The sequence below is a fragment of the Macrotis lagotis genome, chromosome 2, assembly GCF_037893015.1.
Source record: "Macrotis lagotis isolate mMagLag1 chromosome 2, bilby.v1.9.chrom.fasta, whole genome shotgun sequence".
Taxonomy (NCBI): domain Eukaryota; kingdom Metazoa; phylum Chordata; class Mammalia; order Peramelemorphia; family Peramelidae; genus Macrotis; species Macrotis lagotis.
In genome coordinates this window covers 295,987,821-296,012,526 of record NC_133659.1, presented here as the reverse complement: position 1 = coordinate 296,012,526, position 24,706 = coordinate 295,987,821, and the positions used below count along the sequence as shown (strand labels likewise).

The window sequence follows — 24,706 nt, the reverse complement described above, 5'->3', positions numbered from 1 at the left end:
ACATGGATATATTTGGAGGAACAGAGCAAGAAAGGGGTTTTTGAGACTATATTAAGGACATTTATGATGGCACTGCATTGTTTGTCCTTGGCCATTCTTATAGCAAGATATTAAAATTCTCCTGATAAATATATTATCTCAGATCATGAACTTAGAGAAATTTATAGAAGATATAAGGGTTCAGTGAATGCTTTCCATTAAAATTCATATCAATTTTGCATAGCAAGTATACAGGGAGAATAACAGTCTCAAGAACTGAAAATGAGTATTACATAGAGGGCACATGGTTAGTGGGATCAGTAGACAACATTTAATATATAAGAAACAAAAAGAATAATAGTTTTATGTAGGCAAGACTTATAGGCACATAGACTGAGTAGGCATGAGTGAGTTATAACTGCCACATCACTGATGGGATCTCCCAAATTGATAAGATCATTGTGATGGTGAGAAAATGCTGCCATCAGGAAAAGGGGGCTTAAATTTTGGGTTCATTCTAAGTGAAAAACTCACAGTTACACCAACCTGATCTTGGATTTAAGAAAAGCTAAATTTTAATTCACAGGATACTACAAAGTTCACATGCTATTACAGAAAAGTTCACACTTTGTGTAGTAAAGTTCAGAGATGACCACAAACAGTTCACAGATTAAGCTTTCTGGAGAGGTAGCAAGATGGTGAGCTATTTAAAGGACTGATTATCAAGAGTTGAAACTGAAGATTTAAAAGAAAAAGGAAAGAAATTGGAAAAAAACCAATTTACGTGACTTGGCTTAGACCACCCCCCCCATAGATCCAGCATGGAGCTGCAGTCATATTGGTGGTTACAAGTCAGGAAAGAAGTAGTCAAGTTAGAAGGGAAAAGAAGAAGAACTTGGGAGAAAGAGAGAGAAGCTTAGATCAACATAGATCCGGCCATATGGAGTTAGAATCATATTGTTAAAGAGAAGAAGCTGAGAGGGAAAGTGAGTTTTCATCTATCAGGGGAACAGCAAGCAGGACAAGTTGGGAAAAGAATAATCAAGTTAAAAAGGAGAAAGGGAAAAGAGAAGAAGCTTAGAGAAAAGAAGGGAAAATGAAATACCAGGAGAGGAAAGGAGAAGAAAAGAAAAGCTTAGATCAATATAGATCCAGACACATGGAGCTGGGGCCATATTGTCCTGCCACATGGCTAAATCAAGGCAGCTTAGAGAGACAGAACCCAAGTGAGACAGCTTGCATCCAGCATGGGGCGAAGCAAAGAAAGAAAAAGGAAGGAACTCAGTGGGGCGTCAATTAAACACATTTCCAGTGGATGGGACAAGGGTGGTGCTTAAGGGCTGGTTTACCCACCCGACTCCAGTTATTCTTCAATGCATATGCCAAGGAGTAACTAAGAGAGCACTCATTGAACATGGGTGGCATTCTAGTACTACAAGCTACGTGCAAAGCCTTTCCTGTCCTAAAGGAAAATTCCCTGTTCCCTGCTTCAATAGAACCTTTTACATATTTCAATATATCACCCAACTTTTATTTTATCCCTGCTTTTAGATTTCTAATTCTTCTCTTTCACTTGCTTTTTCTTAGAACGTTAATCCTTTTCTCTCCTATCTAATGGCTCATTGGTTAGTACAGAAACCTAAAGTCAAATAGGTTCCTAAAGTGAATTAAATTACAAATCATGAAAATAATTTGTAACAATAATTTGAGCAACCTACTTGCTTTCAAAAATAATACAATTCTGTAAAAAGAAGAAGAGTTTGTCTTAGGAGAGTATTTTAAGGAGCCACCAACTAACACTTTATACCCCTGAGTGATTCTAACACATGTATAATTCATTTGTAATGGATTATACATGACAAAGTAAAGGGAAAAGTCCTACATTTCAAAAAAAGTAAAATTGCAGAAGTGAAACCCATCTCCTTCCCTTGTCCTGCACCTTCTCCTGAAATGAGCAGCATTTGGGTCAAAAGTCTCCATTTTTCCTATGTTATATTAATGATGAAAAGAATTCCTTTTATATATCCTTACCAAATCTTTTTTGTTTCTTTCCGTGAACCTTTCAGGTGTATCAATATATGCATGAAACCATCACAGTGAATGGATGCCCGGAGTTCCGTGCCAGGGCAACTGCAAAGGTGAGTCTTGTGTAGCTTTAAAAATATACTCTACCCCATTGATCCAGTAATTGACTGTGCGCGTGTGTATTTCAGGTATTCTCGTGTGTACACTGTAAGAAAATTTAGACATCAGTGGCAGCCCAGAGTCTAGACCAGTACTGCTTCCCAGGTAAAACTCCTAATGGAAAATTCAACATTTCTGCGGCTTCTGTAGCTTAACAAAGGAGAATGATTTCATTGAATTCACTGAGCGTCAAGCAAATCTACTGGCTCATTGTATGAGATACTCCATGGTTTTCTGATATTGTTCTAGGACAATAGGGCCTATTCAGTGCATGGGGGATTTCTTTGCATAAGGCTGAAAAATGTATCTATTAGCTATGGAAATGTATCATATTCCATGCATATTGATCTCAGATTCCTTCTCAGGCTCTGCGTGGCCCAGTCACTGAATAGGGTGGGCACCCAGAGGGGGAGCCCTGACCAGCCTGAGACCCAAGAGGACGGGCTTGCTTCTCCTATCCTATGCCAGGGACCTTTTTTCCCTTTGAAACGCAGAAACAAACCAGAGAGGAGCCAAGATGGCATACTGAAGGCAGGAATCCCCACAAGTTCTCCCCCAGACCTCTCCAAATACCTTTAAATAATGACTCTAGCCAAATCCATTCTAGAGTGGCAGAACAACAAAAAGCCTGAGTGAAACAATTTTCCAGCCCAAGAAACTCAGAACCAGAGATATCAGAGGCTCTCTTACCAGGAACTTTACAAGAAATTGTAAAAATGATCATGTAGTATACTGAAAAATAAACCATTAGTAAACCATGACCTTCAAAATCATTTGCAATGAACCACATATTTGAAAAACTCAGCATATTTTAGAAAAGGTATGTATTTTTTTTTTCTCTAGGAAAGTTAGCTATCTGACAATGCATAAATAGCAAGAATTTTCTACCCATTAATTCTTTGCTGCATTTCATCATCTCTTATTTGAGAGCTAACCCTTCATCTGATTTCTCTCACCTTTTTCTGTAGCCTTTATATTCATATTCAGAAATATAAATGAAAGCTGTAGATCTTTGAAGTTGTAGTCAAGCAAAAATGGAATATCGTACTCATTAGATCATGATTTGTTTATGTTGAGACGGAACACGAAAACATGTTTTCTACGTGGTGTAATTAAGGTTGCTGAAAATTATGTATTGCTTTACCATTCTCATTTCTTATTCATGTAGAACAGCAGGAAAGCTGTACCATCTTACCAATAGAACAGTATTTCCTGGTTGTCTCTGGGCTGTCTGCACTGCATCCGTGTTAGCCACTTAACCCATGCATGCGTGATGGCAAGGTCTGCATGAGCCAAGCATGGAACTGAAAGCAAGCCACTACTGTCATATCATTCACTCCCTATCACTAAATGAAGACATTAGCATAATGCTAAATTGATGCTAATGAGACCATGTGGGGGAAAGAATGTTAAGTAGCAGGGATCAATATTTTATAAGTGTTTAATAAATCACCTCATAGTGGACAGGTAATCAAAAGGAAGTTATGAAGGACAAATAAAAGTGAAAATCTCTCTTCTTGAAAGATAGGCTTTTACGTTCCAGATGTAAAGAGACCTCAAAGATCATGTCATCCAAGCCTTTGATTTTTACAGACCAGGATCTACTGAAATAGAACTCACAAAAAGTTAGTGATAGAGTGGATGATGGATAAGCACTAAATTTGGAGCCAGTAGTCGTGGGTTTGAATCCTGTCTCAGTATTGAGTATACTAAGGATACTTTTAGATCAAGTTAACTGTGTGACCCCTAGGTGAGTCGCTTAATCTCTGAGCCTTCAGTTTCCTTCTTTGTAAAATAAAGAACTTTGTACTTGAGAGCTTTTCAGATCTCTTCTAGATATGAATTGGTGATCTTATGAATGATTTCCTTGGAAAGTAATATAAAGCTAGCTGATTATTTGAAGTTATAAAAATGAGTAATACAAAAATACAAATGTTAAATAACAAACATGCTTTACATCAGAAAGAAAGATCAGGATGTTTTTTATATTTTAGATGATATTTGACAACTCCTTCAAAATTCATTATATCAAGATGGTTGAAAGTATTAAAAAATTCAGGGGATATTATATAATATTGTGTAATAATATAAAGATGCCAGGCTTATCTTAACATAGGCCATATATGAGCCCAAGTTGATTTCAAATAAAGCTGAGGTAGTTGAGCCAGAGATAGTTTAAATGGTAAAGTTTCAAATGGTAACAGTTCCTATAGGTATCATCTGTATTAAAAAAAAAAGGATGGGGGATGAAATTTGCCAAATTAATAGTCTGAGGATGCCAGTAAAAGGTACTACCTCCTCCTATTTAGTTCCTTCAATCAGGGCTTTTAATGAGTCCAAATTAATTCCAAGTAAAACTGAAGTATTTGAACCTACAGATGTTTTAAATGGTAATTGTTCCTATAGGCGTCATCAGTATTTACAAAAAGGGGAGGGATGAAATTTACTAAATTAATAGTCTGCGAATGTCAGTAAAAAGGTTCAAGTTCCTTCTTTCAGGACTTCTAGTCAGCCCAAATTAATTCCAAATAAAACTGAGATATTTGAACCTACAGATGTTTTAAATGGTAATAGTTCCTATAGGCAGCATCAGTCTTTACCAAAAACGTGTGTGGGAGGGTGGGGGAAATTTACTAAATTAATAGTCTGAGAATGTCAATAAAAGGTATGTTCCATCTATTTAGTTCATTCAGGACTTCTAGTCAGCCCAAATCAATTTAAAAAAACTGAAATATTTGAATCTACAGATGTTTTACTGGTAATAGTTCCCATAAGTATCATCAGTTTTTATCAAAAAAGTGTGTTTGGGGAGGGATGGGTAGTGAAAGTTATCAAATTAATGCTCAGTCTGGAAATGATAGCAAAAGATATAACATATATATATATCTATATATATATCAGTTTACTCATTCAATGCTTCTAGTGGGATGCCTTAACTGTATTCAAAGAGCTCATTGTCTAGTAGGAGAGATAAGACAGCTATCTCAACACCAGGCAGTGTGTGATATATCATGTGAGGGGAAATCAATTCTTGCTATGGTAATTAAGCTGGCTTTCATGGTAACTTTTGATCTGGGCCTCGAATGATAAATCTAGAGTTGTCAGATGTCATTGAGTTCAACCTCTTCACTTGTACATAGAAAGAAACTGAGTCCTATAGAAAAGAATGAATTTGCCCCAAAACACAGGATTCAGACCTCAGCCCTTTGACTTCTAGGATAATACTTTTTCTACCAATTCATTCTTCCTCAAAGGATAGATTTCACAAGTAGAAAAAAGAAGATAAGGGAGCTTGAGGCATTCTAGGAGAAATCCAATGCACAATCGATATCTAAATAGTGAAAATTGTGTTCCTTCCCTTTCTTTCCCAGGATAATGCCATCCTAGCTTGAATAGCTGCTGTTTACCTGCTGTAAATTTGGTACCCTGGTTTGTCCTTAATCTCATTGCCAAATGAACATCTTGTCTTTCAGGCAACGGTCGCAGCTTTTGCAGCTAGTGAAGGTCATTCCCATCCTCGAGTAGTGGAACTACCCAAGACTGATGAGGGCCTTGGCTTTAATGTGATGGGAGGAAAGGAGCAAAACTCCCCCATTTATATATCTCGCATCATTCCTGGAGGAGTGGCTGAAAGACACGGAGGCCTCAAAAGGGGAGACCAGCTGCTGTCAGTGAATGGAGTGGTATGTTCTTATTATAACCATGGATTTCCTTTCCCTTCCTCCCAGATCACCATGGAATTAATATAGATACCTTTGAAATATTAGTATATCCTGTTGACTGTAGCAAGAAGTCCTGACACAAACAACAATTTTGTGTGAAATAAGTGAGGACAGTAAATGTTTAACAATAATTTTATGGTTCACCTCTTCTTCACTTCTCATTCAACTGAGTGAGACAATGTCTCCATATGTGCAATTTCTTTATAATTCTCTTGAGTTTGGTAAATAGAATATTTTTTTAAACACAGGTACACATCCAGATATTATAGACCAAGGATATTTAGACATATATTCAATGTTTTGCTTTAAGGAAATCCTAATTTATAGTTGTAAGTCAGTGAAAATACACATTTTTTAATATCCAAGATCACAGATGGCCTGAAATCTATCATTCATCACTTGGGGAAGCAATCAAGAACTCCTGGTCTAGATAAATATACATGTTTTTGAAAGGTATCATTTAAGATTAAGGATTTTGAGCTGTATTAAAAAAAAAGCCAAGAGACCAGTATTAATGTCATGAAATACCAACATGTGTAAAAATGGAAAATATGGCAGGAGATATTCTTTAGTTAGATTATAGAATTTAATACTCTACCAAGGTTCTCCCCTGGTGCCTCATGATATGAAGGGGAGCTTGGCTTCCTGAAGATTATATCAGCAAAACACAAACTCTGGCAAGATTAAGAAGCTGTATTTCTAGGTTGGGAGGGCCATATTTCCCAAATTCAGAGAGGCTTATTTCCAGATGGGTGACCACCAGGTGGTTAATTTTTCCAAAGTTGCTCATGAGGATTGCTTAACAAGGCCTGAAAGGTGTAGAATGCTAGTGAAAGAGGATCATGCTGGTAAAATCATGGATTTGTTAAGTAAAAGTTAAGTAAAAAAAAAGTAATCCTACTTAATACTGACCTTTCCCCAACCCAGACAAAGATTCTAGAGAGAAACTAAGTTAGGTTATAGATAAGTGTCAGATACTTTTCAATATATAGACCAGTGGCAACTATTTTTTAAAAAAATTATTTTGTTCAATTAGAAAAGCATTTTTTATCTCTCATCTTTTCTCCATCCCTCTGGCCTTAAAATAAGAAAGAAAGAAACGAATGAAATTTTAAAGTTTTGGGGTGGAAACATAAAAGCCAAATTTTTGTAGTTTTATTAAAATGCACTGTATATAATATGGCTCCCACAAATAACAGAGAACCCAATAATTATCACAATTTTTTTCAGCATTTTCACAAGGACTAAGACACTGACAAAGATGTGAGAAAAAAGGACGATCATATTTGCTATTTACCTTGATCATTCATCCACTCTTAACTGTCTTGCTTAACAAGCTTGAAATTTCAGGAACAAAAAAGGGGGGGGGGGGACAATTCCTTTCCTATTTATGAATAGCAAAGAAATGAATAAGGCCCAATTAAAATCTGGAATTATTTTTGGTGTCCCAAAAGTCTCAGTGTATTTTAAAACTGCTTTAAAGGCTGTAAAGATTTTGTAAAGATTTGTTTCAGTTGTAGTTTTACATGTAGTTTACATTGAATCATAAGACTCTGGCATCCTAAATTATTCAGGATTCTAATGTTGTGTCATATGTATCAAAACTGCAATCTCTCCCAATTTCAGAGGAGGCAGGTTTTATTTAATTTTACAGAAAATTTATTTCATGTTTTGTAAGGTCATTTAAGATGATGTTTTAACATCTTTAATGGACCTCTAAACACTCCTGAATTTTTTAAAACCAATTTTAACTGATAATTTCAGGGCAGAATTATTTTGTTCAAAGATAATAATGGAAGGCTTGCTATATACTGGACCAGACAGTTCTTAAAGCAAATTATGTGTGAATGTCTGAATATATGTATTGTAAGCATATACAGAGTACATGAAAAAAAACTATCATCATAATGAAATATGGGAAAATGAAAAATTACAAGTTTGGCTATTTCTTAATCCACAGTCCTAGACTATTTTGAATGATTTTAATGATAAGAATCATTAGCAAAAAGTAATAGTTGTGATAGCCACAGGTATGGAGTGATATAAACCCATTCAGGTAGACGGGGACTGTGAGTCGTTGTCGTTATAGATTACTATTACTTCCAGCTCCGAGCTTGAACCTCCAAGACACATAAAAATCACACAGGTCTAGCAGATAAGAGGTGTAAATGGATTCCATATATATCTCACTGTGCATCCTGCTGAAACTGTGAAGCCTGGGGTTCCCCACCCAAAAGAGGAATTGGGTTGGAGGTTAGTGCTAAATGGGTTGAAGGATAAGGGCAAGGCAGGTCAATCCCCTGGTTCCCAGGCTGAGAATTCTACCTCTAATAGGAAGGGCAGTTAGTAAACTAACCAAAAACCAAAACTGAAGCACATTGTGTCCAGCCAGTAGAGTCATCTGAGCAGGTTTTATTTCCAAAGGTAGCAGAGAGAGTGTTGGACTTGGAGTCAAAAGCTCTCAGTTCAAATCCTGTCTCAGTTCATGTGACACTTGTCATGTTGCTCAAACTCTCACAGTTTCAGTTACATTATCTTTAAAATGGAAATAATAGTAGCTCTTTCTCAAAAGTCTATTCTAAAGATTGAATTAGAAAATGTACACAAAATGTTTCGCAAATTTTGGAAAGGCATCACAGGGGGACTAGAGAGTCAGACCTGAAGTCAGGAAGACCCGAGTTCAAATCTACTCTCAGACATTGATTAGCTGTGGAACCCTGGACAAATCATTTAACCCTGTTTGCCTCGTTCATCACATCTGTAAAAGGGACTGGAGAAGGAAACGGCAAACCACTCCAGTATCTTTTTCCAAGAAAGCCCCAAATGGGTTCTCAAAGAGTTGGACGCAACAGAAATTGACTGAATAACCAACAACAAAATGCTTTATAAAAGCTGGCTATTATTAGTGTTATTTCTCATACTCGTTTGTACATTGACAAAGGATCTCCCTTTAGGAGTGATGTTGGTATGGGTTCTTTGTCTAATACCCTCCTAAGTCCACCGCTTTATCCAGGTGGAACCTAGTTAGAAACCAATCAAAAGCAGCCTTGAAAGCAAAAGGAGATAACAAATGAACATAAAGCATGTGCTGGGTAGTCATACGATCACAGACCTAGCGTTAGAAAGGATTTTAGAGGTCATATAGTTCACCCACTTTTATTTTACAGATGAGGAAGCTGAAGCCCAAAGAGGTCCTCTTATTTCCCCTTTCAACTCTTCTTTACACTTCTGTCATTATCTAAAACATAAAACTATCGATTTGGTTTTCAAAAGGTCTTACCAGGTCACGTTTGCGGTGATTTTCTGCCTTGTGATGCTACGTCTTTAAAGGGATTTTGCTGAAAAATCAAAAATGCACTTCTAATGGTAGAATTTTAGGCATCAGGAAGGTCAACTGGGAAAGATATTTTGGGATAAGAAGGCTTCAACAATTTTCAAGTTATATCAAGGAGACAATCACCCACTAGACTTAGTAGATCCTGACTTCAGAATACCTTAATCCTCCCTTTGAACACAATGGTAGTATCCAAAAACATTCCTAATGACTGAAAGGTTTTGTGAAGGTTACATTTGGGTAAACTTTGGAGAAGATTTATTGTATCAGAGATCAAACCCTACTTAGCTCAATCCTTTGATTATATAGAATGAGTATAAATGAGTATAATATGTTTTGTGAAAACTTGAGGGGTATCAGCTGGCTCTTGATTCCATTATGGACTCTCTGGCAAAGAGAAATATAAAATCCTGGATATGAAAATTTTAATGGACCTTTAAACCAGCTGTATGATTCTGGATTAGGTATCTGAGCCCAGATTTGAACTCACGTAGATGAGTCTTTCAGACTTCCCAGCTGGTACTCTGCACCACCTAATTGCCTTAGCCTTTCCTTATAGCTTGTGAAATATAAAATGGCAAAGTACTGTATTCAGGATCCTAACTGACTTAGAAGCATAAAAATGAAATGAGAGCTGTATTACAAAGATCAAACCAAGCTAACTGATTCTGAAACTGTCAATTCACAAATACCCTTGTCATGTGAGTGTTGGATGGTATCAATCCAAGTTAGCTAAAATGATGATTGGCAGGTATGGCACTGAACCAAAGAATGTTAGCTTTGAGAAAGATCATCTAGTACATTCCCTATTTGAAGTATATCTATATCATCATAAATAACATCCAGGCTCTGTTTGGAGACATCAAAGGTTGGGAATATTGCCAGTTCATATTATTTTTGGACAAGTATATATAATTTTTTTACTTCTAATTGGGCAGCTTAGGTGGAACAGTGGATATAAAGGTAAGGACTAGAGTCGGGGGGGATCTCCCCTTCCTGAGTTCAAATCTGGGTTTAGACACATACAGGTTGTATGATCTTGGGTGTCATTTGATCCTGTTCACTTTCCCCATCTATAAAATAAGCTAGAAAAGGAAATGGCACATCACTCCAGGATCTTTGCCAAAAAAAAAAAGAAAAAACCCAAATGGGGTCACAAAAAAGTCAGACATGACTGATCAGGAATAAACAACAAAAATTGCTTGATTAGTGCTAGATCCCAGCTTTAGACCTGGAAATGTCCTTAGAGGCTATTTAATTCATTTTGTAGATGAGGAAATTGAGTCCCAGAGAGTGCTGTTACCCAAGATTCCAAAGGAGAGAGAGAAATAGTTCACAAATTAGAGAATCTGAGTTCAAATCTAGCCTCTGGCACTTCCTCCTTGTAGAATAAATTGATCTCTCTAGCCTTCACTTTTCTCATCTTTAAAATGAAGGTGTTGAATTGAATGCTGAATACAGGTAAAATATTCTGTCTCTAAAGCCAGTGGACCTTCCATTGTACCTTGTACACTTCCTCTCAATTTTCTTCATATTAAACTTAAAATCTGGCTGATCAGCCCATTGGTCCTGGTTCTACTTTCCAGGGGGAAATGTAGAAATCAGTAGTTCCATCTTCAGTGGAACAATCTTCCATTGCTTAAAGACCAAGATCCCAACTCTAAGACTTTCACACTTTCGGCAGCCCTAGTTGACTTCATAGGACTGTTTGATAGCATTGTTCTGAAATTTCTTCAACACCCTAGGCACCTTTCTCCAAATGCCTCCATCTAACAATGTTGCTATTATTCTGCACTGAACAGGATATTCCAGATGGAGGTCTAACCAAAGTCTGATCATACAGCATCTCTAATCTTTAGTCAGATATGCAGGTAAATGTTTAACAACTGACTCCCTAATGGGAGAAAAATGTATCCCAAGCACACATTTAAGTTTAGTTTTCATCGTTAACATTTTCTCAAGTCTAGACAACCAAGAAATCGATAAATCATGCCCTAATTTGGAGCATTTGCTCATTTCCAAGATATAAATGCACATATTGAAATTTTAACTATCACCTCTCCAGGGATCCAGTACACTTGCTGCTTGAAGTCCACTAAAACTCGTACAACTTTTCACATAATCTTGTATTTCAGTAGCTGCCTTTTTCCTACCACTGGTGGACTTTGATTTATCTCAATTAAATATCATTAATCAGTTCAGCATTCCAGTCTATCACAATTTCATTTGGGGCTATGAGAGAACCAGGTCTGTCATTTCATTAGTGTGGGGTACTCCCAGTGAGCAAACACCCTTTCCCAATGAAGATTAATATTTTCACTATTTTGTTGTCACAGAAATGTGCCTGGGTCCCTAACTTTTGCATGGATTGTGAACTCTTTGTTTTCCACATTGCATGTTCAGTTCTTTTGTAATAAGCCTGGTTTTCATTTTAGCTTCGTGAAGTTGTAATTACCTATAAGAGGTTAAGTGACTTAGCTAAGGTCATACAGCTGGTGTGTGTGTCTGAGGTAGACTTGAACACAGGTCTTCCTGATTTTGAAGTTAGTTTTCTGTCCATAATGCCATACTGTCTTTTCTCTATCTTCATAGGATTGTTGATTTAGAGCAGAAAGGTCTTAGAGGATAATTTTGTGCAATCTCCACTCATTTTACAAGTGGAGAAACTGAGGTTGAATAACTTCCCCCCCCCCAAAGTTGATCAGGCAGCTATCAAAAGAGATAATGTATAAAAACACTTAATATAGTAACTGGCATTTAGTAGACCCTAAACAAATGCTTATTCCTTTTCTTCATTTCACAGTGACACTATTTAGATATTATTATATTAGTGGTATATTCACCATCCCATCCCAATTCTTTCATTATATATAATGAAAGCATTTATTAAGAACCTACTGGATGTTAGGTATTGTGCTAAGTGCCAAAGATGCAAAGAGAGGCAAAAAAAAAGCAGCCTTCACTCTTGAGTTCACAATCTAATAATGGAGACAACATGCAACAATTATGTATAAACAAGATAGATGCAGGAGAAATGGGAGAAAATCACTAGAAGGAAAATGGTGGAATTGTTGAATCAGGAAAGGCTTCTTATCCTATTTACTACATCCACTGTTAGTTATCCTCCTGTCTTTTATACTATTCTGACATCTACAATATTGTAAATAAAATAATAACAATCTACTTTTTTCAGCATAGCATTATTTATATAAGGAGAAAAAAATCTTATAGTCTAATGTTAATTAACTACTGTGGCTTAATCGTAGGCAGAGAACAAAACACAGAACTGAAATAATTTAGAAAAGACTTTGTATTGAGTTATCTTGCAGAGAGAAGAATCCAAAAAGGGTTTACCCACCACCCTTGAATCTGTATAAGTTATGTATTATAACAAATTCAAAACAAGGGACTAGGAAACAATCATTTGATTGACCACCACAGAGGCAGTTTCCAGATTCAAAATTCCTCATCATGACTTAAAAACCTATGGAAGGTGACAGGGCTGCTAGGTGGCGCAATGGGTAAAGCACTGGCCCTGGAGTCAGGAGTACCTGGGTTCAAATCCGGGCTCAGATATTTAATAATTACCTAGCTGTGTGTCCTTGGGCAAGCCACTTAACCCCATTTGCCTTGCAAAAACCTAAAACAAACAAACAAAAAAACCTATGGAAGTGACTAACTTCTCAAAGGCAATATATATCAGTGTGTACACACACACACACACACACACACACACACATATATATATATATATATATATATATATATATATATATATACCAGTTAGAGAACAATCTGGCAATGGACCATCTGTCACCTGAGGATTAATGAATCAACAAGCATTTATTAAATGCTGACTGTCAACACTATGTGAGGTGCTTGATAAAGATAAAAATTATACAATCCTTGTTTTTAGCAAGTTTTTATTCTATAGGATATATATATATATGAATAAATACATATGCAGAAAATAAATGCACATTTTTAGATGAGGAGATGGGAGAATTGGGAAAGGCTTTATTAAAAAGTTACTATATGAACAGAGGTTAGAAGGAAATGAAGGCCTCCCAGAAGTACAAGTGTGGTGAGCTTCTTTTTTTTTGTAGGTTTTTGCAAGGCACATGGGGTTAAGTGGCTTGCCCAAGGTCACACAGCTAGGTAATTATTAAGTGTCTGAGGCCGGATTTGAACCCAGGTACTCCTGACTCCAGGGCCTTTGCTTTATCCACTGCACCACCTAGCCGCCCCTTGAATCCATTCTTGGAAAGCAGATGGGAGATAGAGGGTCATATGTGAGGTACAACAAGATCAGTTTGTCTCAACTTTAGACTATAGACAGAAGTATAATATATAATAAAGTTGGGAAGCTAGATTGGGGCCAGGTTATGAAGACTTTGAAACTGAACAGAAGAGCTAATAGTTGATCCTAGAGTCATATGGATTCATTGGAATTTATTGAGAAGGATCATAATATGGCCAGAATGTGCTTTTGAAAAGCCATGTTTGATAGCTGAGTGGAGAACAGACTGGGATTTGGGGGAATTTTGTGGGAGGAAGACTGATTAGAAGGTTGTTGCAGTTATTCAGAAGAGCAATGATGGGAACTTGAATAAAGATGGTGGTGCCATGTGAGTGGAAAGAAGAGTTGGGATTGTGAGATGTATTTTAGTTTTAGGAACAACAAAATTTGGCAATGGATAAGGTATGTGGAATGAGGAAAGATTGAGACATCAGAGATATTGCCAAAACTATGAACTTTGGGAATTAGAAAAATGATGGTGACTTGGACATAAAGATGATATTTCTAAAGGCAAGTGGGATTTGGGGAAAAGATAAATTAGATCCTCATTTCAAATCATGAATCCCTGGAAATGGTCCTACATATTCAAATTTGCATTATTGGAAGTAATAATTACATAAATATAAATGACTTCCAGCTCAATGACAACATGCAGTGCAAATTCAAATAATGTGACCAGTTCAGAGTATTCATTATTTGTACCAATTGAGACTGGACCTAGTTGTGATGAATTCACTTTTGGACATTTGAGCTGAAGATACATACCTAAAGGACATTCTGGTAAAAGAAAAATTGAATAGGTAGCTGGTGATATATATATAACTAAAGAAGCAATAGAGGCAGTTAAATGACCCAGTGCACACAGAATCAGGCCTGGAATCAGGAAGACCTGTGTTCAAATCTGGTTTCAGATGTTAGGGACTGTTATGTATGAGAGTGCTGTGAACCTTTATCACCTGGTATCCTTGAGCACCAGAGTCTTGTTTTACTATGTGTCACAGGAGTGATAGTGGGTTAGAGATTGGGAAGGATATTTAAGCACTGGTATTTGGTTCAATAAACAGAGTGCTTGAGGATCTTGGAGAACTTGTCATCCTTGTCTCCCACCCCTCCAGTGCTTGCCTGGGAAAGATTGAGGGAGTCCAGAAATGGACTCAACATATGACGTCTGGAAAGAGACTCAACACTCAGACACTTATTTAGCTAATCACCATATACAAGATGTTTTAACCTCTTTTTGCTTTAATTTCTTTATCATTGGGGATGATAAAATTACCTGTCTTCCAAGACTAAATTTGTAAAACCCTTGGCAACTAGGAAATGTGACAACTAGCAATTCAGTAAATAGTTAAATACTAGCTGTTATTACTATTATTATTTTGAGCAGTAGTATTTATTATTACTATCAATATTATTTTAGAGATCAAGAAAAGTCTAGACCTATGTAGTAATCTTTTGCATGCAGATGACAATTAAACTCGTGGAAGTTTGTGAGGTCCCCAAATGAAATAATATAGAAAAGAAATAGAGAAAAGAGTGCTATAGAGTGTCATGGAGAATATCCAAAATTAGGAGTGTGCACATCTATCTTATTGGGGAGATTCATCACCATATTTTCCAGTGTCTAAAATTAGACAGAAACTGTCTAAATCTACTAAGTTGTAGAGGGGGTAGTAATCTCCATTGGTTGCCAGCGAAACAATCAAATTATCATAGTATTATGTTTGCTCATCTCCCATTGGGGTTTCAGGGACATTATTGATTTTTAATTGTGTTGGACATTTTGTGATCCCATTTGTGGTTTTCCTTGGCAAAGATACTGGCAATTTCCTTCTTCAGTTCATTTGACAGGTGAGGAGACTGAGGCAAACAGGGTTTGGTCGACTTGCCCAGGGTCATACAGCTAGTGAGTGTCTGAGACCAGAAATGAATTTTGGAAAAGGAGTCTTCCTGACTCTGGTGCGCACAGCTCTATCCATTGCAGAGAAAGGCCCAGCTTGACCCTACAAAGTGGGATACCAACTACCTCTTTGATGATTCATTAATTAAATGCCTAGCCTGCCTGCATCCACTTCCCAGGATCACAGCTGCCTCTGCTTCCTCTAGCCTTTCTAAGCAACTTTCATTATTATGCTAACAGGTGCAGATGTTCCTCAGGCCTTTGGGAATCCAGGAGCTCAGGGCTGAAGGAACAGACTTGGAAATTATCTGTATAGACGTCATAGATGAAACTATGAAATGATGAATGAAATCACTGAGGCAAAGATTGCAGGAGAAGAGAAGAGAAGCCAAGGACAGAACCTTAGGAAACAATTTCCCAGAGGCAGGAAGATAAAGAGCCAAAACATAAAAATATAGACAGACATACCAATACAGGGGAGGCTAGAGCTAGAAGGAATCCTAGAGGTTACCTGGTGCCATCCTCCTCATTTTACAAAGGAGACAACTGACTCCCTTTTTTAAGTTCTTTGCCTAAAGTTACATAGTAATCAGAGGCCAGATTTGAACCCAGATTCTCTAGATTTAATGCCTTTTCTATTGAACCATGATGCTTCTCCTTAGATAAGGAAGCCCTGGTGATCACAGGGAGGCAAGGAGATGGTTACTCACAATAAAGAGAAGTGTTCATCACAGTATTCAGGATACAAGGCAGATTGCATGGGTGAAGGACTCAGATAAGGAAATGAAGGCAGCAACTGGTGACCACTTTCTCTAGAAATCTGTTAATGAAGGGGAAGAAAAAGATGAAAAGCAGGGTCAAGAGAAGTTTTATTTTATCATCCCCCAACATAGGGAAGAACTGAGGGTCTTTGTAGAGAGCCTGGAAGGAGCCAGTAGGAAGGAAGAATACAATTCCCTATGTTCATTCAGATATTAGAGGTTATTTTGAACAAACATCAGAAAGTAAATGTAATTCTTCCCCCACAGACTTACTGAGCAAGACCTCAGTTGATTTCTTGGTTTACTGGGCTCGGATGAATAAATTCATCTTGCTTTCCAACTCTGTCCATGACTTGTTAGCAGATTCTTTACCTTTCTTGGCAACCGAGTGGGAGCTTGTTTGGGTTATAATTAAATCGGATTGCAAGCTGGAATTTCAGTCAAGTGTTTGAAGTTTTTGTTCACTGCAATAAAATCATGTGACTCTTCACTCACATCCATGAGGGCGCCAAGAGCAGAGCAATTATGGTATTTCAGCCCAGTTCCTTTTGAACAACACAAACAATGTGGCATAATCTGACAGGATTGGCAATGCACAGTCACTGTTTCAGTCCCCTTCACCCTGACAGTTTATGATAAGAGAGCTTTCCATTTAAAATCAAAAATGGAAAAACTTGCTCTAATCTCCGTCAAATAGTTAAGAGTAATTTTGGGGGGCCTTCCCAATTCCACCTGCCAGGTTGGATTCTAGCCATTGGTGGGGCAACTAGAAGCAACAAGGTTAAGGAGAGGTAGTTTGGAATAGGGGACAAGGCTGTTAGACCCAGAGATGACAAAGGAATGGATTGGAATCTCACCTTTAATACAAGTTATTCACTTAACCTCTTTGCCTTTCTTCTTAGACACATACACACACACACACACACACCATCCCTCTGGGGTCATTTTTGTTGTCTTTTTTTTTTTTAAGATTTTGCAAGGCAATGGGGTTAAGTGGCTTGCCCAAGGCCACACAGCTAGGTAATTATTAAGTGTCTGAGGTCGGATTTGAACCCAGTTACTCCTGACTCCAAGGCCGGTGCTCTATCCACTGCACCACCTAGCCGCCCCAATATTTGTTGTCTTTTTAGTTGTATCTAATTCTTCATGACCTCATTCGAGGTTTTCTTGGCAAAAATACTGAAGCAGTTTGTCCTTTTCGTCTCCAGCTCATTTTACAGATGAGGAAACTGAGGTAAACAGGGTTAAGTGGCTTGCCCAGGGTCACACAGTGAATAAGTGTCTGCAGTCAGATTTGAATTAAGGAAGATGAGTCTTCTTCACCCTAGACCTGCAACTGAACATCTAGCTACCTTTCATTATGAGGAGCCACTGAGATAATATGGATATGTATTTTATAAACTTTAAGGGATTGGAATTGGAAAGGGATTTATGATATAAATGGTCTAGGGAACTTTCAGATAAGGAAATTCCCTTTAGCAATATTAGTAGATAACCTTTATCTGCAATCTATAATCTTAGACAAATTGCCTAGAGCAGAGATACTGTATTGTAGTACTAAATTAGAATGTCATCAGGGAAATAGTTCACTAAAAAATATAATAGATCAGGGAAAATGTTAATGTGTGATTTTCTAAGTCAACATGTGGCTTGCAGGGTTCTTTACTTTTGGTTTAGTGACCCATTTCTATTTGAGTTTGACACCATTGACACTGATCGCAAAAGCAACTTGTAGGAAAATGGAACTAGGGACTATTGAAATTTAAGTTGAGACTAGAAGTGGGAACTCAATTTGGGTCATTTTGGCTGTTTCAGATCAGTTCGCTATCCATTATGTAAAGAGATACAGGTCACCCATTGTTAGAGTCAAGTTTTGGGGTTTTTTTAACCTATGATTTCATTGGTAGGAAGAATTCTCAAGGCTAATGCACGTTGGCACCTGATCTGTGACTTACAGTCTTTGAGAGTTGTCTAGGGGCATTAAGAGGATCAAAAGGTCATAGTTTAAGTGATTTGGCCAGAATCAAGGTCATAGATTAAGTAATGTGGCCAGACACATACAGCCAATCTGTTCTAAAAGCAGGACATGAACCCAGGCCTTCCAGACTCACAAACCAGTTCTTTATACACTATATTGTGTTGCCTCTGTAATAAAAGTTGAATTTAGAGCATGTTAAAAAAAAAGAATACAACAAAACTTTTCCATTGCAATCCATCTGGCTTGTTGCCACCTGATCAATTCTTGGTCTGGCCATTGTCCATATACTGTATTTGCTCAAGATATATGTCTTTACCAACTCCTTGGAAGGTCTCTCCAATCACATGTAACATTCTCCCTAAACAAGTTTGTTCAACCAAATAATATTCGTTATTTTATTTTATTTTTAACTTTTTCTCCCCATAAACATTTTTAAAGAAAGTACTGTGTGTCACACCTAATATTAAGTGTTTGGGGAAACAAAAGGAGATGAAGGACAGGTCCAACCCTCTAATAGCTCAGTCTAACAAGGATGACAACATGCAAATAACTATATATAAATAGGTCATATATAGGATAAATTGGAGATAATACATTAGCATTAATGGGAGAGTCAGGAAAGACTTCTGGTAATTGAGACTCGAAGGAAGCTAGGAAAACCAGGCCAATATTCTTGTTATGCTGTATAGCTACAAATCCTAGAACTACAAAGTCAATTAATAAACATTTAATTACTTAAAATGTGCCAGATAGTATGGACATGAAGAAAGGTTAAAAAAATATTTAGTCTTAAGGAGTTCACAGTCTTAATTGGTAGACAATATGCAAGCAATTATATAAAAAAGAGCTAAATACAAATTAAATTGGAAATAATCAAGAGAGGCAAGGCTAACTAAAATTAAAGTGGATTGGGACAGGATTCATCTAGAATTTAACAGGGACATGAAGGAAGCCAGGGAAACCAGAAGGCAAAGATAAGAAGGGGAGAACATTATAAGGATGGAGGACAGCCAACAAAAATTCTCAAGAGTTTCCAAAATAATAATGTTGGCCATTCCAAGGATAGTAGAGTGATATATGTTGGGCATAAAGATTGTGCAATCTATGACCAATAAAAATAATTATATGAATTATTATTAGATATAAGTGAATTATGATCAGAGATATAGGTCCAGAAAAGAAGTTGGCTTGTTGGCAGAATGAGACAAAGAGATAAAGAGGTGGTCATCTGGACTGCTTTGCAAGAATTGTCACAATGTATACTACTGTTTGTGACTTTTGGGATTTGGGGATTTTCTTGGCAAAGTTACTGGACTGAAGTGATTTTCCATTTCCTTCTCCAGTTCATTTTGTACAGATGAGGAAACTGAGGTACTGTTAAATGATGTGCCAAAGATCACACAGCTAGTAAGTGTCTAAGGCTAGATTTGAGCATCCAAGTCAGATCCTCTAACCACTGTGCCTCCTAGCTGTCCACCATAATGATAAAGAGACTAAAGGAATTGTGGCGGCTTTTGGGTGGACCCTTTGTGCAATATACAGAAAGAACAGCATAAATAAGAGTGACATAGGTAGAGGTGTCTTGAATGTGTTTTTGACTTACCCTCTTTGGGTAGATATCAACACAAATGAGATCACAGATTCACTGAACTATTGAAATATGAGCATATGTACAAGATAGAGTTAGATAATATTGATTCTTTTTAGTTTAGTATTTTTTAAAATTATTCTATCCCTCCCACTACTCTCTTTCCTGACTGAGCCATTTTAAAAAAATGATTTAAAATCATTGCACAGAGTTGGTTAGGAGAAAAAAAATTGATTTTTGCTCATATGAAAAAAAGGTGTCTGTGTGTGTGTGTGTGTGTGTCTGTCTGTCTGTCTTGTCTATCTGTCTCTGTCTCTGTCTCTGTCTCTGTCTCTGTCTCTGTCTCTCTCTGTCTCTGCCTCTCTTATGTGTCTATGTAAAACCAGACTATAGAAACAGGACTCTGAGTCTGTGATTTCACTGATAATAAGGAGATTCCAAATGAAAGAGTTTTCTCTGCCAATGCAGTTCAGCTATGACTGCAATATATTGTCTTTAAAACCATGACTAGAAGCCCAAGAGGGTTAGATAGCCAATGGATAGCCCAGTTAGATAGCCAATGGATAGAGCACTAGGCCTGGAATCAGGATGACTTAATGAAAATTAGACCTCAAACATTGACTAGTTAGGTGACCTTGGACGAGTTGTTTAACTTCTTTCTGCCTCAGTTCCTTCAACTGTAAAAATGGGGATAAGAATAATAATCTGACTCTAAGAGTTGTGAGGATGAAATGTTTTAATATCAGTAAATCACTTTACAATAGTACCTGTCAAATATGATATGTATTTAATCCTCCTTTTTCCTCCCTCTCCCTTTCTTCTATCCTCCTTTTCTTTCTTCCTTTCTCTTTTCTTTCTTCCTTTCTCTTTTCCTTCTTCCCTTTCTTTTTTCCTCCCTTTCTTCCTTCCTTCCCACTTCCCTCCCTTTCCTTTTCTCTTCCTCTTTTCCTCCCTCTTTTCTTCTTTCTTCCTCCCCTCCCTACTAGATCTGCCATCTAGTCACCCTATCCAGAAGTAAAGAGATTTTCCCAGGCAAGAGGGAATATTAGAATTTGACATCAACTTCTACACTTCCAGAAACAATTTCTTTTTTAGGTGTTCGTCTGTTATAAATGGCTCGTGAATACTTAATCCAGGGTGTTTAGAATGGTTTTTCTTAAGATGTCTTAACAAAATGGCACACCTCTCTCAAGATGGGAGAGGGGGGCAAGGAATCCCTGAAATGGAAGGTCTTTTATGCAATTGGAAAGGCTTTGTTGCTCCTCCTTCAAGCCACTCTTAGGTTGGGGTCACAATCTGATTGATACATTGGTCCCCATACATTTCTCCTGCCCTGTTCATTATACTAATGAACAAGAACAATTATCTCCTTGAGCACTCACAAAGGAAGTCAAGACCCTAGGTTAATTTAGGTACACCGTGCCTAATCTCAGTTTTTGATCAGATTGAGGCTAGGTCTTTTGACTTTAATTCAGTACCTGCCCATTGGCAGACCCTTGTCTTTGTAATATAAATGAACAGTTCTCCATTCACATTCTTTTTTTGTTTTTAAGCTTTTTGCAAGGCAATGGTGTTAAGTGGCTTGTCCAAGGCCACACAGTTAGGTAATTATTAAGTGTTTGAGGTCACATTTGAACTCAGGTACTCTTGACTCCAGGGCCGGTGCTCCACCTAGCTGCCCCTTCCCTTCACATTCTTGTGGAACCCACATACTCCTCCTCCTGCCATATATTTGCCTCCTTGCCTTTATACATATATATATACACATATTCCTAGAGGTGTATATGTGTGTGTGTGTGTGTGTGTGTGTGTGTGTGTGTGTGTGTGTGTGTATTTTATATGTATACATATAGTGACCAATTATGGCTTCTCTCATTTCTTGCCCTACTATAAAATGATAATATAGGGTATGCTTTCTCCAAATCACAACTAAGCTACTATCCATCATCCTTCAAGGATTGCTGCATCCTTCTGCCTCCTGCAGAGGTGGCATAATAAAAATAAATAGAGTACTAGATTTGGGAGCATGAGAAACCCAGGCTGGAATACCTGTAGTATTCATTTACTACTGTTGTGATCACAGTCTAATCACCAAGTCTCTCAGAGCTTCTCTTTCTACATCTACAAAGCTAGAATAACAGGATCTGTCTCTGAGAATTATTGGTTTGAGGATAAAAAGAGATAATGTATGTAAAATACTTTGCTAACCTTAAAGAGCCCTATAAATGTCAGTTGGTATTGTTCAAAGAAAGCTCTGCTTACAGAGGGAGGAATTGTCTTCCCTTAGTTGCTGTGCTAATCATTGCTAACCGAAGCATACCTACGGTCTACATAAGGTGTTTTAAGACTTAAGAATATCATTTTGGCTAATGATGCAGAATGAGTAGTCTAATCGAAGAGATCCAAAGTTTGTCTAAGTACCCATTTCCATCCACATAGCTCCCTAGACTGTTAATGGGCTTGGAGGCTTGAATTTATAAGCTTCTACAGGGTGAGTATTTCTATTTCTGATTCTCTGTATGCGTGACCAGTTCATGTTAATCACAGAAGATCCAGACATGCATTCACTGAATCAATCAATCAAAAATAAGCCAGACTTGAATAAGTCCTTAATTAGAATTACAAAAGGGTTCATGACCTAAAAATTTAAAAACAGAACTCCATGGTGGTGTTCACTCTATTGTTATTGTTTGTCCTTCATTCTCAGAGGACCATGACATCAGGGAGGTGGAAATGAATGGGTTTTAAGTGAGGAAGGAACGTGGCTCCTTTGGAGTGACCAGATATGAATAAGGATGACAGGCGATACCAAAAATGATAAATGATTGCAAAGTATTTCCTCAGAACAATCTTGGAAGGCAGGATGAACAAGTATTATTTTATACTTGACTGTAATTTTACATATTGGGAAACTGAGGTCCCAAAGAGATTAATTCCTAAGATTCTACACAGCTCTAGATTGGTATGATTTTATGAAAATTACAGATATCTTAAGCAACAACTTTTTTATTAGTTGATTCACTATTCTATTTTTCCCAGTTGCATGTAAAAACCATTTTAACATTTAAAAAAAAATTTGAGCTCTAAATTTTCTCCCTACTTCCTCTCTTCCCTTCTTGTTGAGGGAGGCAAGTGAGTTGAGCTGACATAAGTTATAAGTGTGTAATCATGAAAATCACATTTCCATGCAAGTCATGCTTGAAGGAAAACAGACAAAAAAAAAAAGAAAAATAAAGAAATAATATCTTTGATCATATGCAACATTTACATTTTTCTATTTACAAGAAATAGATGGACCCAATCCTTAGTAACTTTGACACTGTATTTAATCTCTCTTCAATTCACTTATTAGAATACTTACTGTTTTCAAAGGCACTGAGAGAGGTGTTCAAATATAAAATTGAAAAAATGACAGGTTTTTTTGGTTTGTTTTAAAGCAAACTGCATTTTTTCCTCCCAGAACTGACAAGTACATGTGCTGAACCTTTTCATACTCTAAAGTTTTCTTGCTATTGTCATGCTGAAGTGGCTCCAGAGGGTTAGAAATAGAAAGGCTTAGAGCTTTAAACCATGTGCTACTTTGCAGTGAGTTCTCAGTGTTAAGAATGGACATCTCAAAAGTCCTTACCTATAGTTGAGACTGCCCCCCTTAATTATGCTGACTCATTAAAGATCAGAAGTATTGATCCCCAAGTTGCACTAACTGTACTTCTACCTTCTCTAATGAGAAAATCTTGTCTCTCCCTGTTGTGTGCTTTTGTTTTAGTCACATTAGATTCTTCATTGACCCCATTTGAGGTTTTCTTGGCAAAGAGTCTGAAGTGGCCATTTCCTTTTCTAGTTCATTTTACAGATGAGGAAACTGAGGCCCATAAGGTTAAGTGTCTTGCCTACTAAAGTTCAGGTAAATCCCTGAAATTTAAGGTTTTTAGGGCTTGGGGTAGGAGCAGTTTTTTGGCCTACAGTTGCTAGGTGGGGCAGGAGCTAAGAGGTCTTGGGTCACACAGGTGTGGAGGATATCCATACAGATAGAGAAAAGGAAAAAGGGAAAGGGGAAGAAGAAACATGCTGCAAAGCAAAAGTGCTTAATAATAGGACCAGACAGGAGATGTCTGCAGTGAAAACTTCAGTCCTAGGGAAGATGGTAAGAGTTTACTCCCAAAATCATATCTCTTGCCCTGTCCCTTTCTCCCAGACTCAGTGTATTTGATGATAAAATCTGAACTGAGCTTTCACTAAGAGCCAACTCCCTTTCCTTATGATTGTTCTTGACAGCCTGGAATCATGTTTGGGTCATTCCCTTCCCTCATTGTCAAAATGCCTCTTCATCCATCCTTCCTTTCATTTTTGTTCCCACTGCTAAAATTCCCACTGGTCCAGAACTTGTAATGTGTCTATTTGGACTGCCACCACAGCCACCTAATGACCCTGTCTAGCAGGAAAAGTTCTGAATTCAAGTCTTCCCTCTGCTAAATAGCTAAATATCTGCTAAATATCCTGTGCTATGAGTATGCCTTCTAACCCTCTGCTTTTGTAAAAATTAGGATTGGAATAGTTGGATCTTTAGAATCCCACTCCAAATCCTATAATCTCATGGTTTCAATTTTCATTCAGATTGATAGATGAAGAAATAAATAGTGTTTGATGTGTAGTCTGGGAAGCTGAGTTCAAATCCTGCCTCAGATACTTGGTAGCTGTGCAAGTCATTTCACCTGCCTTAGTTTCCTTATCTACACAAGATAGATAATAACAGCATCTATCTCATGTAGTTGTTGTGAGGATCAAATGGATCATAGGTGTATATCATTTTGTAAATCTTAAAGTTTAAAAAAGTGAATATTACTATGACTACTACTTCCACTAATCACCACCATCTCTACTACTGCTTCTACTATTACTACCACCACCTCCACTACCACTATCATTATCACCACCATCACAACCACTGCTACTACCACTA

General features: G+C 37.3%; 1 protein-coding gene across 3 annotated transcripts in view; it reads left to right on the top strand.

Annotated features, from left to right (window-relative positions):
- LIN7A (lin-7 homolog A, crumbs cell polarity complex component) overlaps positions 1 to 24,706 on the top strand; it is a 189,442-nt gene that overhangs the window by 109,652 nt on the left and 55,084 nt on the right. For all 3 annotated transcript variants that reach the window (XM_074226514.1, XM_074226516.1, XM_074226515.1), the window contains exons 3-4: positions 2,046 to 2,117; positions 5,637 to 5,846. In XM_074226514.1, the coding sequence (XP_074082615.1) occupies positions 2,046 to 2,117; positions 5,637 to 5,846 (282 nt within the window). The remainder of the gene's footprint in view (positions 1 to 2,045; positions 2,118 to 5,636; positions 5,847 to 24,706) is intronic.